This window comes from Salmo trutta, chromosome 31, assembly GCF_901001165.1.
Source record: "Salmo trutta chromosome 31, fSalTru1.1, whole genome shotgun sequence".
Taxonomy (NCBI): Eukaryota; Metazoa; Chordata; class Actinopteri; order Salmoniformes; family Salmonidae; genus Salmo; species Salmo trutta.
In genome coordinates this window covers 42,116,819-42,134,982 of record NC_042987.1, presented here as the reverse complement: position 1 = coordinate 42,134,982, position 18,164 = coordinate 42,116,819, and the positions used below count along the sequence as shown (strand labels likewise).

Below are 18,164 nucleotides of genomic sequence, written 5' to 3'. Positions count from 1 at the left end.
TTTTTATGAATAAAACTTATATTTGATATACAGACAAATGTTATCTTACAGAAAATAAAATATGGATAACTTGAACTCATTGGCTGCTTTAGTAGTAAAATAATACTTTTATTTGTAGTCAACTCTCACTAAATCTAGAAAAATAATAATGAACATGTATTGAAGGTAATGCTGAAATATTGTACATTACACTAACTGAAACGATGCTAGTTAGCTACATGACAACAGTTGACATCACATTAAAGGGTTCCATTTGGGACTACACATAGTCCACTACCTATGACCAGAGCCCTATAGGGAAGAGGGTACCATTCAGGACACAGCCAGAGACTTAGGCTAACAGACTAGAATGATGTTGTGTGTACACACACACACACACACACACACACACAGCTAGGAAATAGTCCCTCTTCTCTCTAGCTGGAGTGCTTCCTCCGCTCACGGTGCTCTGCAGGAAATTGAATTCTTCCTCGGAGTTGATTCTCAATAGGGGGGGGGGGGTGAACAGTTCTGAATGTTCTAATGCCCACCAGGGTTGGAATCCATTCCATTTCAATTCAGGAAGTACACCGTCAATGGCTACTCTTCTCAGTCATATGGCTACAGTAGGGTCAATGGCTACTCTTCTCAGTCATATGGCTACAGTAGGGTCAATGGCTACTCTTCTCAGTCATATGGCTACAGTGGGGTCAATGGCTACTCTTCTCAGTCATATGGCTACAGTGGGGTCAATGGCTGCTCTTCTCAGTCATATGGCTACAGTGGGGTCAATGGGTACTCTTCTCAGTCATATGGCTACAGTGGGATCAATGGCTTCTCTTCTCAGTCATATGGCTACAGTGGGGTCAATGGCTACTCTTCTCAGTCATATGGCTACAGTGGGATCAATGGCTACTCTTCTCAGTCATATGGCTACAGTGGGGTCAATGGGTACTCTTCTCAGTCATATGGCTACAGTGGGGTCAATGGGTACTCTTCTCAGTCATATGGCTACAGTGGGGTCAATGGCTACTCTTCTCAGTCATATGGCTACAGTGGGGTCAATGGCTACTCTTCTCAGTCATATGGCTACAGTGGGGTCAATGGGTACTCTTCTCAGTCATATGGCTACAGTGGGGTCAATGGGTACTCTTCTCAGTCATATGGCTACAGTGGGGTCAATGGCTACTCTTCTCAGTCATATGGCTACAGTGGGCTCAATGGGTACTCTTCTCAGTCATATGGCTACAGTGGGGTCAATGGCTACTCTTCTCAGTCATATGGCTACAGTGGGCTCAATGGGTACTCTTCTCAGTCATATGGCTACAGTGGGGTCAATGGCTACTCTTCTCAGTCATATGGCTACAGTGGGCTCAATGGCTACTCTTCTCAGTCATATGGCTACAGTGGGGTCAATGGCTACTCTTCTCAGTCATATGGCTACAGTGGGGTCAATGGCTACTCTTGTCAGTCATATGGCTACAGTGGGGTCAATGGGTACTCTTCTCAGTCATATGGCTACAGTGGGCTCAATGGGTACTCTTCTCAGTCATATGGCTACAGTGGGGTCAATGGCTACTCAGTCATATGGCTACAGTGGGGTCAATGGGTACTCTTCTCAGTCATATGGCTACAGTGGGCTCAATGGCTACTCTTCTCAGTCATATGGCTACAGTGGGGTCAATGGGTACTCTTCTCAGTCATATGGCTACAGTGGGGTCAATGGCTACTCTTCTCAGTCATATGGCTACAGTGGGCTCAATGGCTACTCTTCTCAGTCATATGGCTACAGTGGGCTCAATGGGTACTCTTCTCAGTCATATGGCTACAGTGGGGTCAATGGGTACTCTTCTCAGTCATATGGCTACAGTGGGGTCAATGGCTACTCTTCTCAGTCATATGGCTACAGTGGGGTCAAGGGCTACTCTTCTCAGTCATATGGCTACAGTGGGCTCAATGGGTACTCTTCTCAGTCATATGGCTACAGTGGGATCAATGGCTACTCTTCTCAGTCATATGGCTACAGTGGGATCAATGGCTACTCTTCTCAGTCATATGGCTACAGTGGGGTCAATGGGTACTCTTCTCAGTCATATGGCTACAGTGGGCTGTGCTACCGGTGGCCTCCTCCGTACTTGGTGGCCCAGTCCACCCGTCCGTGTACAGGCTGGATAGTAGGAGGTCTGGACGAGGGGTTCTTCCCTCCACCGTTGAGGCTAGAAGATCCAGGGATCTGAGGATTCATGGACTTGGTCTTCCATCCCTCGTACTCTGTCAGATCAAAGTGGAGAAGTTAGAGCGGGAAGCCCCTTGTTCAGACGGGTACATCGTTGCGGAACGTTCAGATAGAAATATATTAGGTGGAACAGAGATGCCGCTATTGAATGTATAGTAAGGAATCATGTCAGCTCTATTCATGAAACGTTCGGTGCCCTCCTCAACACAACACAGGAGTCTCATTCTGTCTCCTCAACACAACACAGGAGTCTCATTCTGTCTCCTCAACACAGGAGTCTCATTCTGTCTCCTCAACACAGGAGTCTCATTCTGTCTCCTCAACACAGGAGTCTCATTCTGTCTCCTCAACACAGGAGTCTCATTCTGTCTCCTCAACACGACCCAGGAGTCTCATTCTGTCTCCTCAACACAACCCAGGAGTCTCATTCTGTCTCCTCAACACGACCCAGGAGTCTCATTCTGTCTCCTCAACACGACCCAGGAGTCTCATTCTGTCTCCTCAACACAGGAGTCTCATTCTGTCTCCTCAACACAGGAGTCTCATTCTGTCTCCTCAACACAGGAGTCTCATTCTGTCTCCTCAACACGACCCAGGAGTCTCATTCAGGTCAACTAGGAAAAGAGTTCAGAAAGACAGAGGAAGTTAAGGAAATAAAGACATGGAAGATAGAGTAGATGTTTTTTTAAAATTGAATACTGTAAATAAATGGCACGTAAACCATCTGAAGGGCGAATGACTATGGTGTCTGTCTGTGTCTGTCTGTGTGTCTGTGTGTGTGTCTGTGTGTGTGTCTGTGTGTCTGTGTGTGTGTGTCTGTGTGTGTGTCTGTCTGGTCTGTTGCGATGAGACTTACTGGCAGAGTTTCCTCCTGCGGTTGCTAGGTGATGGGTCCTGTGTCCAGCGGTTGCTAGGTGATGGGTCCTGTGTCCAGCTGATCCCGTCTCCTTCTGAGACGATGACGTGCTACTGCTGCCAGGGTTGTAGGTGTTACTCAGGAAGTTATCTGGAAATAAATAACACTCTTTAACTCTGCTACATCAATAAACCAAACAGCACAAATATTACAGTTAGCTATTTCTATATGTCTCAAATCAGAGATGAACTATTCACTGACTAGTCTATATGACATAACTAGGTTCATTTAAAGGAAGGCCCTAAAAATTGTCAGACTCCAGCCACCCTAGTCATAGACTGTTGTCTCTGCTACCACACGGCAAGCGGTACCGATGCACCAAGTCTAGGTCCAAGAGGCTTCTAAACAGCGTCTACCCCCAAGCCATAAGACTCCTGAACATCTAATCAAATGGCTACCCAGACTATTTGCATTGCCCCTCCCCCTCTTTAACACCGCTGCTACTCTCTGTTTATTATCTATCATAGTCACTTTACCTCTACCTACTGTACATATGACCTCAATTACCTCGACTAACCGGTGCCTCCGCACATTGACTATGTACAGGTACCCCCTGTATATATCTCCACCTGCTATCTGGGACAGACATTTGATCTCCTACTGCTATCAGACATTTGATCTCCTACTGCTATCAGACATTTGATCTCCTACTGCTATGGGACATTTGATCTCCTACTGCTATGGGACATTTGATCTCCTACTGCTATGGGACATTTGATCTCCTACTGCTATGGGACATTTGATCTCCTACTGCTATCAGACATTTGATCTCCTACTGCTATCTGATGACAGACATTTGATCCCCTACTGGAGTGAAGGATTTTATACTTTCTCCTGATGTCATGAATAAAGGAGTGGTGTAATTTTTGACCCCTTCTTCTCTCCGGCCTCCACCGATTTAGTCACCCTAATTCTGGCCATCCTACAAGGGTAAAAAACATAAAAAATAACTTTTGAAAGGATGATGATAGAGACTTTGGTCAGAAGAAGTGTTTTTAACAGGGAAATGTCTTCCCTGTGGCTCAGTTGGTAGAGCATGGTGTGTGCAACACCAGGGTTGTGGGTTCGATTCCCACGGGGGGCCAGTACAATAAATAAATAAATAAATGAAATGTATGCATTCACTACTGTAAGTCGCTCTGGATAAGAGCGTCTGCTAAATGACTAAAATGTAAATGTAATTGGACACCCTAATGTACAGTACGTCCTTGTCAAGTGTAACTATATGCTGTATACGTATAGTATATTTAGTAAACTCCTGGCTGTACAATGAATGTCCCTACTGGGACAATAAAGGCGGACATGAATGGGATTTAACTGTACTGTATATGTGTAATAAAAGAATAATCAGTGATGTGAATTATTCTTACCTTTAGTAAGTGGCAGTCCTGCTCCATGTGCCCTGGTTAAAGAGGAGTTGGCCCACACACTCCTTCCAAGCTGCTGCTGGCTTGTCAGAAAGCTGCTCTTGTTGGTCTTAGGGTTCACGCCTGGATCAGACCGAGGGAGAGAGACAACAGAGAGAAAGGACAGGGAGAGAGGACAGAGAGAGAGAGAGAGGACAGAGAGAGAGAGAGAGGACAGAGAGAGAGAGAGAGAGAGAGAGAGAGAGAGAGGACAGAGAGAGAGAGAGGACAGAGAGAGAGAGAGAGAGAGAGGACAGAGAGAGAGAGAGGACAGAGAGAGAGAGAGGACAGAGAGGGAGAGAGAGGGAGAGGACAGAGAGGGAGAGCAGACAGAGAGGGAGAACAGACAGAGAGGGAGAACAGACAGAGAGAGAGACGACAGAGACGACAGAGAGAGAGGGAGGACAGAGAGAGAGGGAGGACAGAGAGAGGGAGGACAGAGAGAGGGAGGACAGAGAGAGAACACAGAGAGAGAGAGAGAGAGAGAGAGAGAGAGGACAGAGAGCGAGAGAGAGGACAGAGAGAGAGACTTGGTTGAGCACAGGACAGGTAACAGAGATGTATCTACAGTGCGTTCGGAAAGTATTCAGACCCCTTCCCTTTTTCTACATTTTGTTATGTTACAACCTTATTCTAAAATTGATTAACTACATTTTTTTCCTCATCAATCTACATACAATACCCCATAATCACGAAGTGAAAACAGGTTTTTAGAATTTTTGCAAACGTATAAAAATAAATACCTTACAAGTATTCAGAGCTTTTGCTATGAGACTCTAAACTGAGCTTAGTTGCATCCTGTTTCTATTGATCATCCTTGAGATGTTTCTACAACTTGATTGGAGTCCAGCTGAGGTAAATTCAATTGATTGGACATGATTTGGAAAGGCACACACCTGTCTATATAAGGTCCCACAGTTGACAGTGCATGTCAGAGCAAAAACCAACCCATGAGGTTGAAGGAATTGTCCGTAGAGCTCCGAGACAGGATTGTGTCGAGGCACAGATCTGGGGAAGGGTACCAAAACATTTCTGCAGCATTGAAGGTCCCCAAGAACACCGTGGCCTCCATCATTCTTAAATGGAAGAAGTTTGGAACCACCAAGACTCTTCCTAGAGCTGGCCACTCGGCCAAACTGAGAATTCGGGGGAGAAGGGCCTAGGTCAGGGAGGTGACCAAGAACCCGATGGTCACTCTGACAGAGCTCCAGAGTTCCTCTGTGGAGATGGTTGTCCTTTTGGAAGGTTCACCCATCTCTGCAGCACTCCACCAATCAGGCCTTTATGGTAGAGTGGCCAGACAGAAGCCACTCCTCAGTAAAATGCACCTGACAGCCCGCTTGGAGTTTGCCAAAAGGCACCTAAAGGACTCTCAGACCATGAAAAACAAGATTCTCTTGTCTGATGAAACCAAGATTGAACTCTTTGGCCTGAATGCCAAACATCACGTCTGGAGGAAACCTGGCACCATCCCTACAGTGAAGCATGGGGGTGGCAGCATCATGCTGTAGAGATGTTTTTCCGCAGCAGGGACTTGGAGACTAGTCAGGATCGAGGGAAAGATGAACGGAGCAAAGTACAGAGAGACCCTTGATGAAAACCTGCTCCAGGTTCACCTTCCAACAGGACAACGACCCTAAGCACACAGCCAAGAAAACGCAGAAGCTGCTCCGGTCAACTGTAGGTGATATTATTGTGAAGTGGAAACATCTAGGAGCAACAACGGCTCAGCCGCGAAGTGGTAGGCCACATAAGCTCACAGAACGGGACCGCCGAGTGCTGAAGCACGTAAAAATTGTCTGTCCTCAGTTGCAACACTCACTAAGTTCCAAACTGCCTCTGGAAGCAACGTCAGCACAAGAACTGTTCGTCGGGAGCTTCATGAAATGTGTTTCCATGGCCGAGCAGCCGCACACAAGCCTAAGATCACCATGCGCAATGCCAAGTGGTGTAAAGCTCGCTGCCATTGGACTCTGGAGCAGTGGAAACACATTCTCTGGAGTGATGAATCACGCTTCACCATCTGGCAATCCGACGGACTAATCTGGTTTTCGCGGATACCAGGAGAACGCTACCTGCCAGAATGCATAGTGCCAACTGTAAAGTTTGGTGGAGGAGGAATAATGGTCTGGAGTTGTTTTTCATGGTTCAGGCCCCTTAGTTCCAGTGAAGGGAAATCTTAAAGCTACAGCATACATTCTAGATGACATTCTAGATGATTCTGTGCTTCCAACTTTGTGGCAACAGTTTGGGGAAGACCCTTTCCTGTTTCAGCATGACAATGCCCCTGTGCACAAAAGTGAGGTCCATACAGAAATGGTTTGTCGAGATCAGTGTGGAAGAACTTGACTGACCTGCACAGAGCCCTGACTTCAATCCCATCGAACACCTTTGGAATGAATTGGAAAGCTGACTGCAAGCCAGGCTTAATCGCCCAACATCAGTGCCCGACCTCACTAATGTTCTTGTGGCTGAATGGAAGCAAGTCCTCGCAACAATGTTCCAACATATAGTGGAAAGCCTTCCCAGAAGAGTGGAAGCTGTTATAGAAGCAAAGGGAGGACCAACTCCATATTAATGCCCATGATTTTGGATTTTATTTAACCAGGGAAATTGGTTAAAAACAAATTCTTATTTACAATGACGGCCTATGGGAATGAGATGTTCGACGAGCAGGTGTCCACATACTTTTGGTCATGTAGTGTATCTGGACCCTACAGATTTCAGTACCACAGGACTTTACCAGGGAGGTCCAGGTTTCAGTTCAACAGGACTTTACCAGGGAGGTCCAGGTTTCAGTTCAACAGGACTTTACCAGGGAGGTCCAGGTTTCAGTTCAACAGGACCTTACCAGGGAGGTATCTGGACCCTACAGGTTTCAGTACCACAGGACTTTACCAGGGAGGTCCAGGTTTCAGCACCACAGGACTTTACCAGTGAGGTATCTGGACCCTACAGGTTTCAGTACCACAGGACTTTACCAGGGAAGTCCAGGTTTCAGTTCAACAGGACTTTACCAAGGAGGTCCAGGTTTCAGTACCACAGGACTTTACCAGGGAGGTCCAGGTTTCAGTACCACAGGACTCTACCAGGGAGGTCCAGGTTTCAGTACCACAGGACTTTACCAGGGAGGTCCAGGTTTCAGTACCACAGGACTTTACCAGTGAGGTATCTGGACCCTACAGGTTTCAGTTCAACAGGACTTTACCAGGGAGGTCCAGGTTTCAGTACCACAGGACTTTACCAGGGAGGTATTTAGACCCTACAGGTTTCAGTTCAACAGGACTTTACCAGGGAGGTCCAGGATTCAGCACCACAGGACTTTACCAGGGAGGTATCTGGACCCTACAGGTTTCAGTACCACAGGACCTTACCAGGGAGGTATCTGGACCCTACAGGTTTCAGCACCACAGGACTTTACCAGGGAGGTCCAGGTTTCAGTTCAACAGGACTTTACCAGGGAGGTATCTGGACTGGTTCAGGTAGTGCTGCTTCACTGATGACATGTTGGACTTGGGCTCTGCAAACCTATACACAATCAAACAATACATGAATCAATACAAAACTGCATGTGGAAATACTGTATAAGTGGGTGTAATTTTCAAAGACAAGAATGTATCATGTCTAGGAACTAGGAGTTTTTCTGACCACACTAGGAAAAACAGGATATTTAACTATTCTGTTGCTGGGAATCTTATTTAGACCAAGGTCTCGTCTGCAACTATGTTTGTCCTGACCATGTAACCTGGAAAAAACTAGGGCAAGAAGTAGAAGGCCCTAGTCCCTATCCAGGCATGACGAGGGGTAGAAGCAGAAGGACCTAGTCCCTAGTCAGGCATGACGAGGGGAAGAAGCAGAAGGACCTAGTCAGGCATGAGGAGAGGAAGAAGCAGAAGGACCTAGTCCCTAGCCAGGCATGACGAGGGGAAGAAGCAGAAGGACCTAGTCCCTAGCCAGGCATGACGAGGGGAAGAAGCAGAAGGACCTAGTCAGGCATGAGGAGAGGAAGAAGCAGAAGGACCTAGTCCCTAGCCAGGCATGACGAGGGGAAGAAGCAGAAGAACCTACCGGTAGTTGTCGTTGTCCTGGTGTTTGTCCCTGAGAGATGCGATGCTGGGCTTCTTGGAGAAGGAGATGCCCAGATCAGAGTCATCCACCTCTTCCCAGGTGTCTGCTGCCTTCACTGCCGTCTGTCCCCACCGCTTCCTACCGCTCCTGAACCCTGACACGGTGTTCTCACACCCCGCTGGAGTGGCTTTCTGTTGGACAAGTTCCACATTAAATATTACGTGATTAATGATGTCATGTGTTATAGAGGACTGCAAATAAAATACTGTACAGTGTTTGACTAGGACTGCTTTTAGTTTCTCATTCATCTTTGAGTGGTACACAATGTGGTTTTTAAAATTTGTATTTTGTATTGTCAACCATGAAATATTTTACTGATTTACAGTTCATGTAAGGAAATCAGACAATTGAAATAAATGAATTATGCCCAAATCTATGGATTTCACATGACAGGGAATACAGATATACATCTGTTGGTCACAGAGAACTGTCGTGTCTTTGGCTATGCCGGATTAAGTGATATGACATGCTAACTTATAAAATGATTTCTCTGTAATTAATATTACCTGATTAAGCTAATCATGTAAATGTAATTAACTAGAAAGTCGGGGCACCACGGAAGAATGTTTATAGAGCTGTTATCTTCCGAATAAACTCTTAAAATACTTAGTAATATTTTACATCGATAGCAGTCAATATTAACCCTTATCTTATTTTCAGTCTCATAATGAAAGTTGTAAATTCTTGGTTATCTTCACGAACCCTGGCTAACAAGTTGAATCAGCAATACAAAATTGGGTTTAATTATTTATTTACTAAATACCTAACTAATCACACAGAATTACAAATACACAGAATACCAATGATGTCATACAGAAAACGTCCCGGTGGACGGAACCTGGTTACACAAAGGAAAGGGGGTTGGGCTTGAATGAAAGAGCGGGAAGATTTAGGAACATAGAAACAGCAGCTATGCTATCGTAAATACATTATCTTATGCATTCTAAATTACCGCCCATTTGGAAAAGGAAAATGCAATAAATATTTACTCTGAGCTGCGCTTCGGTAGATTGGTCGTAGATGCTGGCCGGGTTGGCCAACAGATCTTCCTGTAGTGGAAGAATGTCAATGGTGGTAAATTGGATACGTGGCGGTATCTTCGTCTGGTTGTTAGACTGGATCCGTCGTCCATCCTTTCCTAGCCCACGTTAGCAGCGGCTAACTCAACGGCTAGGAAGTATCACTTCTGTAGTGAATAAGCTCAAAGTTCATACCATTCGCCATCAATGCTCACGCCGAGGTTGGCTTAGTTCTGTCCTTGATATGGTTTAGTTAACATGTGTGTCCTTCTAACGTAGAGGCTGCAGACCTCCCGTACTGGAACTGGTGAATGTCTTTTTGTCAAAGGCTTATATAGTGGAGAGGGGGGTAGGAGGTGTTTCATCGTTTATAACCCCTGTCTCTTCACAGGGTTGGACCACTGATCGAGCAGGGCACTTTCCTTATGAAAACCCAATTCTCTCATTTGGAAGCTAAAATTACATTTAATCTCCTAACAAACAATTTCAATATCAAACATTTCAATTGCATAACAATTCCATGTGACTCTGATAACTAGAGGGTGTATACTTTCTCAGGTACAGTTTATGTCGTCCTGTCATCAATCATAATGTCCCAGATAACAACGAACCTGACATACATACTCATTACGTTATCAAGCATATTTCCAACTGGTTTTATTATGTAAATATGGTTCCTTTCCCCATTTGTTTGATGTTCCCAGACTCTCTATATTTAACAGGACAGCAGTCCTTCAGTAGGGTCAGTAAGAGAGGGGAAGGGAGAAAGGTATTTATGGGGGGGGTCATAAACCTTACCCACAGGCCAACGTCATGACAGAACTTTAAAAAATAAAGGTAAGGGAGTGGATCAGAAATCCAGTCAGTATCTGGTGTGACCACCAGTTTCCTCATGCAACACATCTCCTTCGTATAGAGTTGATCAGACTGTTGATTGTGGCATGTTGTCCCACTCCTCTTAAATGGCTGTGCGAAGTTGCTAGATATTGGCGGGAACTGGAACACACTGTCGTAAACGTCGATCCAGAGCATCCCAAACATGCTCAATGGGTGACATGTCTGGTGAGTATGCAGGCCATGGAAGAACTGGGACATTTTCAGCTTCCAGGAATTGTCTACAGATCCTTGCGACATGGGGCCGTGCATTATCATGCTGAAACATGAGGTGATGGCGACACGACAATGGGCCTCAGGATCTCGTCACGGTGTCTCAAATTACCATAAATTAAATGCAATTGTGTTCGCTGTCCGTAACTTATGCCTGCCCACACTATAACCCCACCACGGGCCACTCTGTTCACAACGTTGACGTCAGCAAACCGCTCGCCCATATGACGCCACACTTGGTCTGCGGTTGTGAGGCCGGTTGGACGTACTGCCACCTTCTCTAAAACGACATTGGAGACGGCTTATGGTAGAGAAATGAACATTTAATTATCTGGCAACAGCTCTGGTGGACATTCCTGCAGTCAGCATGCCAATTGCACGCTCCATCAAAACTTGAAACATCTGTGGCATTGTGTCGTGAGAGAAAACTGTACATATTAGAGTGGCCTTTTAGTGTCCCCAGCACAAGGTGCACCTGTGTTATGACCATGCTGTTTAATCAGCTTGTTGATATGCCACACCTGTCAGGTGGATGAATTATCTTGACAAAGGAGAAATTATCACTAACAGGGATGGAAACAAATTTGTGCATAAAAATGTTAGAGAAATAAGCTTTTTGTGCGTATCGAACATTTCTGGGATCTTTTATTTCAGCTCATTAAACATGGAACCAACAACTTTACATGTTGCGTTTATATTTTTGTTCAGTGTATAATAACCCCGTTTGAGAGGACATAAGTTGCTAGACTGACAGTATATAATGTTTAACAACACATAATCTCTTTACATTGACAGTGTGTTTCTAACGGATACAAGAAGCGATTGACTTTAAAGTATATGGGGTGGCAGGTATCCTAGTGGTTAGAGGGGCGGCAGGTAGCCTAGTGGTTAGAGGGGCAGCAGGTAGCCTAGTGGTTAGAGCGTTTGGACTAGTAACCGCAAGGTTGCAAGATCGAATCCCCGAGCTGACAAGGTAAAGATCTGTTGTTCTACCCCTGAACAAGGCAGTTAACCCACTGTTACTAGGCCGTCATTGACAATAAGAATTTGTTCTTAACTGACTTGCCTAGTTAATTAAAAGTTAAATAAATATAAAATATCACAGCCTATTGTATACAATACAGTACTATCCCATTGAAGTCATTTAGCAGACTCTCTGATCCAGAGCCACTACAGTAGTGAGTCATTTAGCATACTCTCTGATCCAGAGCCACTACAGTAGTGAGTCATTTAGCAGACTCTCTGATCCAGAGCCACTACAGTAGTGAGTCATTTAGCAGACTCTCTCATCCAGAGCCACTACAGTAGTGAGTCATTTAGCAGACTCTTATCCAGAGCCACTACAGTACTTAAATCATCTCCACAATGTTTGACCAGGCTGGCTGGCTGGCTAAACCACTAACCTGTGGCTGGGTGTGTTTGACCAGGCTGAGTGGGGATGGCTGGCTAAACCACTAACCTGTGGCTGGGTGTGTTTGACCAGGCTGAGTGGGGATGGCTGGCTAAACCACTAACCTGTAGCTGGGTGTGTTTGACCAGGCTGAGTGGGGATGGCTGGCTAAACCACTAACCTGTAGCTGGGTGTGTTTGACCAGGCTGAGTGGGGATGGCTGGTACTGGTGCTGGCTGTGTCTGTCCCAGTCTGTGTTGTGCTGAGGCTGGTGGATTTGCTGGAGGGGCTGGTGGTGGTGGACCCTGCCCTGACCCTGGGTGTGGGTTGGCTGGGGCTGGGTCTCTAAAATGGTCTGGAGGTTGGCCTTACAGAAGGGGAGAGGTTTGGGCTCTGTAGAGGAAGCCTGCTGAGCTGCTGCGGTCCTGCTCTGGGCTTTGTGCTCCTCCAGGTACTGAGGTGGAGGACCCAACGCCTGACCCACCTGGAAGTACAGGTACCTCAGAGCCTGGAACACAGTGAGTAAATCAGCATATTAATCCTCATTGATGGTGGGTCTCTTCTGAGGTTAGGGTTAACATGTATACCTGTACGGCGGTGGGTCTCTTCTGGGGGTCCCACTGCAGCATGTCCCTCATCAGAACCAGGGCCTCATTGGAGGCATTGGGGACCAGCAAGCGCAGGCTGGTCGGGACACACTGGGGGAAACGGAAGTTCATGGAGGCTGCTAGGTTGTAGCCCTCGGGCCAGTCCATCTGACAATGGGAAGATGGAGAAAGAAAGGTGAGTAAGCAACAACAACAAGAAAAAACAGTAACAGCAGCAACAGTAACAGCAACAGCAACAGCAGTAACAGCAACAGCAACAGTAACAGCAACAACAACAAGAAAAAACAGCAGCAACAGTAACAGCAACAGCAGTAACAGCAACAGGGCCTCCCGATTGGCGCAGCGGTCTAAGGCACTGCATTGCAGTGCTGAGGCGTCACTACAGCCTCAGATTCATTCCCAGGCTGTGTCGGAGCTGGCCGTGACCGGGAGACCCATGAGGCGGCGCACAATTGGCCCAGCATCGTCCGGGTTAGAGGAGGGTTTGTCCGGCAGGGATTTCCTTGTCTCATCGTGCTCTAGCGTCTACTTGTGGTGGGCCTGGCACCTGCAAGCTGACTTTGGTCGTCAGTTGGACGGCGTTTTCTCCGACACACTAGTGCGGCTGGCTTCAGGGTCAAGAAGCAGTGCGGCTTGGCAGGGTTGTGTTGAGACAAGATCGTAACTACTAATTCGACACCATGAAATTGGGGTAAAAAAAGTATCAAATATATATATATTTTTAAATCAAAGCAACGGCAGCAACAGTAACAATAGCAGCAACAGTAACAGCAACAGCAGAAACAGCAGCAGCAACAGCAGCAACAACAGTAACAGCAGCAACAACAGTAACAGCAGCAACAGCAGAAACAGCAATAATAACAACAGTAACAATAACAACAGTAACAGCAACAATAACAACAGTAACAGCAACAACAATAACAACAGTAACAACAACAGTAACAGTAGCACAGTAACAGCATCAACAGTAAATTCAGCAACAGTAACATCAACAGTAACATCAGTAACAGCATCAACAGTAACAGCAACAATAACAGCAGCAACAACAGTAACAGCAACAGCAGTAACAGCAGTTGCAGCAACAGCAGTAACAGCAAAAACAAAAACAGCAACAATAACAACAGCAACAATAACAACAGTAACAGCAACAATAGCAACAAAAATAACAGTAACAGCAACAATAGCAACAAAAATAACAGTAACATCAACAGCAGTAACAGCAACAGCAGCAGTAACAGCAACAGTTGCAGTAACAGCAACATCAGTAACAGCTACAACAGCAACAGCTACAGCAGTAACATCAACAGCAGTAACATCAACAGCAGCAACAGTAACAGCTACAACAGCAACAGCTACAGCAGTAACATCAACAGCAGTAACAGCAACAGCAACAACAGTAACAGTAACAGCAACAGCAGTAACAGCTACAGTAACAGCAGGAACAGCAACAGCAGTAACAGCAACAGTAACAGCAACAGCAGTAACAGCAGTAACAGCAACAGCAGTAACAGCAGTAACAGCAACAGCAGTAACAGCAGTAACAGCAACAGCAGTAACAGCAACAGCAACAATAACAGCAACAGCAGTAACAGCAACAATAACAGCAACAGCAGTAACAGCAACAATAACAGCAGTAGCAGTAACAGCAGTAACAGCAGCAGCAGCAACAGTAGTAACAGCAACAGTAACAGCAACAGTAACAGCAACAGTAACAGCAACAGTAACAGCAACAGTAACAGCAACAGTAACAGCAACAGTAACAGCAACAGTAACAGCAACAGTAACAGCAACAGTAACAGCAACAGCAGTAACAGCAACAGCAGTAACAGCAACAATAACAGCAACAGCAGCAACAGCAGTAACAGCAACAGCAGCAGCAACAGCAGTAACAGCAACAGCAGCAACAGCAGCAACAGCAGCAGCAACAGCAGCAACAGCAGTAACAACAACAGTAACAGCAACAGCAGCAGCAGCAACAGTAACAGCAACAGCAACAGCAGTAACAGCAACAGTAACAGCAACAGCAACAGCAGTAACAGCAACAGTAACAGCAACAGCAACAGCAGTAACAGCAACAGTAACAGCAACAGCAACAGTAACAGCAACAGCAACAGCAACAGTAACAGCAGCAACAGCAACAGCAGTAACAGCAACAGTAACAGCAACAGCAGTAACAGCAACAGCAGCAGCAGCAACAACAGTAACAGCAGTAACAGCAGTAACAGCAACAGTAACAGCAACAGTAACAGCAACAGCAAAAGCAGTAACAGCAACAGCAGTAACAGCGAAAACAAAAACAGCAACAATAACAACAACAGTAACAGCAACAATAGCAACAAAAATAACAGTAACAGCAACAGCAGTAACAGCAGTAACAGCAACAGCAGCAGTAACAGCAGTAACAGCAGTAACAGTAACAGCAGCAGTAACAGCAACAGCGGTAACATCAACAGCAGTAACATCAACAGCAGTAACATCAACAGCAGTAACAGTAACAGCAACAGCAGTAACAGCAACAATAACAGCAACAGCAGTAACAGCAGTAACAGCAACAGTAACAGCAACAGCAGTAACAACAGTAACAGCAGCAGCAACAGTAACAGCAGTAACAGCAACAATAACAGCAACAGCAGCAGTAACAGCAGCAACAGCAGCAGCAACAGCAGCAACAGCAGCAGCAACAGCAGCAACAGCAGCAGCAACAGCAGCAACAGCAGCAGCAACAGCAGCAACAGCAGCAACAGCAGTAACAGCAGTAACAGCAGCAGCAACAGTAACAGCAGCAGCAACAGTAACAGCAGTAACATCAACAGCAGTAACATCAACAGCAGTAACAGTAACAGCAACAGCAACAACAGCAACAACAGCAGTAACAGCAACAGCAACAGCAACAGTAACAGTAACAGCAGTTGCAGCAACAGTAACAGTAACAGCAAAAACAATAACAGTAACAGCAACAGCAACAGTAACAGCAACCGTAACAGTAACAGCAGCAACAGCAGTAACAGCAGTTGCAGCAACAGTAACAGCAACAGTAACAGTAACAGTAACAGCAAAAACAATAACAACAGTAACAGCAACAGCAAAAACAACAGTAACAGCAACAGCAGTAACAGCAACAGCAGCAGCAGCAACAACAGTAACAGCAACAGTAACAGCAACAGTAACAGCAACAGTAACAGCAACAGTAACAGCAACAGCAGCAACAGCAGCAACAGCAGTAACAGCAGTAACAGCAGTAACAGCAGTAACAGCAGTAACAGCAGCAGCAACAGTAACAGCAGCAGTAACAGCAACAGCAGTAACATCAACAGCAGTAACATCAACAGCAGTAACAGTAACAGCAACAGCAACAACAGCAACAGCAACAGCAACAACAGCAGTAACAGCAACAGCAACAGCAACAGTAACAGTAACAGCAGTTGCAGCAACAGTAACAGTAACAGCAAAAACAATAACAGCAACAGCAACAGTAACAGCAACCGTAACAGTAACAGCAGTTGCAGCAACAGTAACAGCAACAGTAACAGTAACAGCAAAAACAAAAACAACAGTAACAGCAACAGCAAAAACAACAGTAACAGCAACAGCAGTAACAGCAACAGCAGCAGCAGCAACAACAGTAACAGCAACAGTAACAGCAACAGTAACAGCAACAGTAACAGCAACAACAAAAACAACAGTAACAGCAACAGCAGTAACAGCAGTTGCAGCAACAGCAACAACAGTAACAGTAACAGCAACAGCAACAATAACATAAGGGGGTGAGTAATTGAGTGAGTAGGTGAATGAGTGAGTTTAACACAAACGTGTATAGAAAGTTATGATAATGAAATAGACATCACCACTGAATCTCTTCAGCAAGTGTGCGCGTGTGTGTGTGTGTGAATGAATATTCTTGCCCACCTTCTTCATGGTGCCCAGCACCTGGCAGATCTTGAAGATCTCGTCCACCTCGCTGTTTCCAGGGAACAGAGGTCTGAGTGTGTAGAGCTCTGCCATGATGCAGCCCACTGCCCAGATGTCTATAGGAGAGCTATAGGACTGGGACCTCAGGAGAACCTCAGGGGCTCGGTACCTGGGGACGGGAGGATCTGTCAGACTACACACACACGCACAAGTTCAGACCCCTTCCCTTTTTCCCCATTTTGTTGCGTTACAGCCTTATTGTAAAAAGTATTAAATAAATAAAAATCTTCATTAATCTACACACAATACCCGATAATGACATATCGAAAACAGGTTTTTAGAATTGTTCGCAAATGTGTTAAAAATAAAGAACAGAAATATCTTATTTACATAAGTATTCAGACCCTTTGCTATGAGACTCGAAATTGAGCTCAAGTGCATCTTGTTTCCATTGATCATCATTGAGATGTTTCTACAACTTGATTGAAGTTCAGCAGAGGTAAATTCAATTGATTGGACATGATTTGGAAAGGCACACACCTGTCTATATAAGGTCTCACAGTTGACAGTGCATGTCAGAGCAAAAACCAAGCCATGAGGTCGAAGGAATTGTCCGTAGAGAGCCGAGACAGGATTGTGTCGAGGCACAGATCTGGGAAGAGTACCAAAATATTTCTGCAGCATTGAAGGTCCCCAAGAACACAGTGGCCTCCATCATTCTTAAATGGAAGAAGTTTGGAACCACCAAGCTGGCCACCCGGCCAAACTGAGCAATCAGGGGAGAAGGGCCTTGGTCAGGGAGGTGACCAAGAACCCAACGGTCACTCTGACAGAGCTCCAGAGTTCCTCTGTGGAGATGGGAGAACCTTCCAGAAGGACATCCATCTCTGCAGCACTCCACCAATCAGGCCTTTATGATAGAGTGGCCAGACGGAAGCCACTCCTCAGTAAAAGGCACATGACAGCCCGCTTGGAGTTCGCCAATAGGCACCTAAAGGACTCTCAGACCATGAGAAACAAGATTCTCTGGTCTGATGAAACCAAGATTGAACTCTTTGGCCTGAATGCCAAGCATCACGTCTGGAGGAAACCTGGCACCATCCCGACAGTGAAGCATGGTGGTGACAGCATCATGCTGAGGGGATGTTTTTCCGCAGCAGGGACTGGGAGACTAGTCAGGATTGAGGTAAAGATGAACAGAGCAAAGTACAGAGATCCTTGATGAAAACCTGCTCCAGAGCACTCAGGACCTCAGACTGGGGCAAAGGTTCACCTTCCAACAAGATAATGACCCTAAGCACAGCCCCAAAAAAAAACGCAGGAGTGGCTTCGGGTCTCTGAATGTCCATGAGTGGCCCAGCCAGAGCCCGGACTTGCACACAAAAAAAAAAAAAAATAATAATATTTTTTTTTTGCTTTGTCATTATGTGGTATTGTGTGTAGATTGAGGGGAAAAAATTATTTAA

General features: G+C 45.7%; 1 protein-coding gene across 3 annotated transcripts in view; it reads right to left on the bottom strand.

Moving 5' to 3' along the window:
* Nucleotides 1–18,164, bottom strand: part of LOC115170222 (serine/threonine-protein kinase MAK) — a 59,181-nt gene continuing 41,017 nt past the window's right edge. For all 3 annotated transcript variants that reach the window (XM_029726615.1, XM_029726617.1, XM_029726618.1), the window contains 8 exons: nt 16,696–16,867; nt 12,769–12,936; nt 12,363–12,689; nt 8,606–8,796; nt 7,995–8,065; nt 4,502–4,621; nt 3,072–3,221; nt 1–2,250 (listed from right to left, as the gene is read on the bottom strand). In XM_029726615.1, the coding sequence (XP_029582475.1) occupies nt 2,093–2,250; nt 3,072–3,221; nt 4,502–4,621; nt 7,995–8,065; nt 8,606–8,796; nt 12,363–12,689; nt 12,769–12,936; nt 16,696–16,867 (1,357 nt within the window). In that variant the 3' untranslated portion in view covers nt 1–2,092. The remainder of the gene's footprint in view (nt 2,251–3,071; nt 3,222–4,501; nt 4,622–7,994; nt 8,066–8,605; nt 8,797–12,362; nt 12,690–12,768; nt 12,937–16,695; nt 16,868–18,164) is intronic.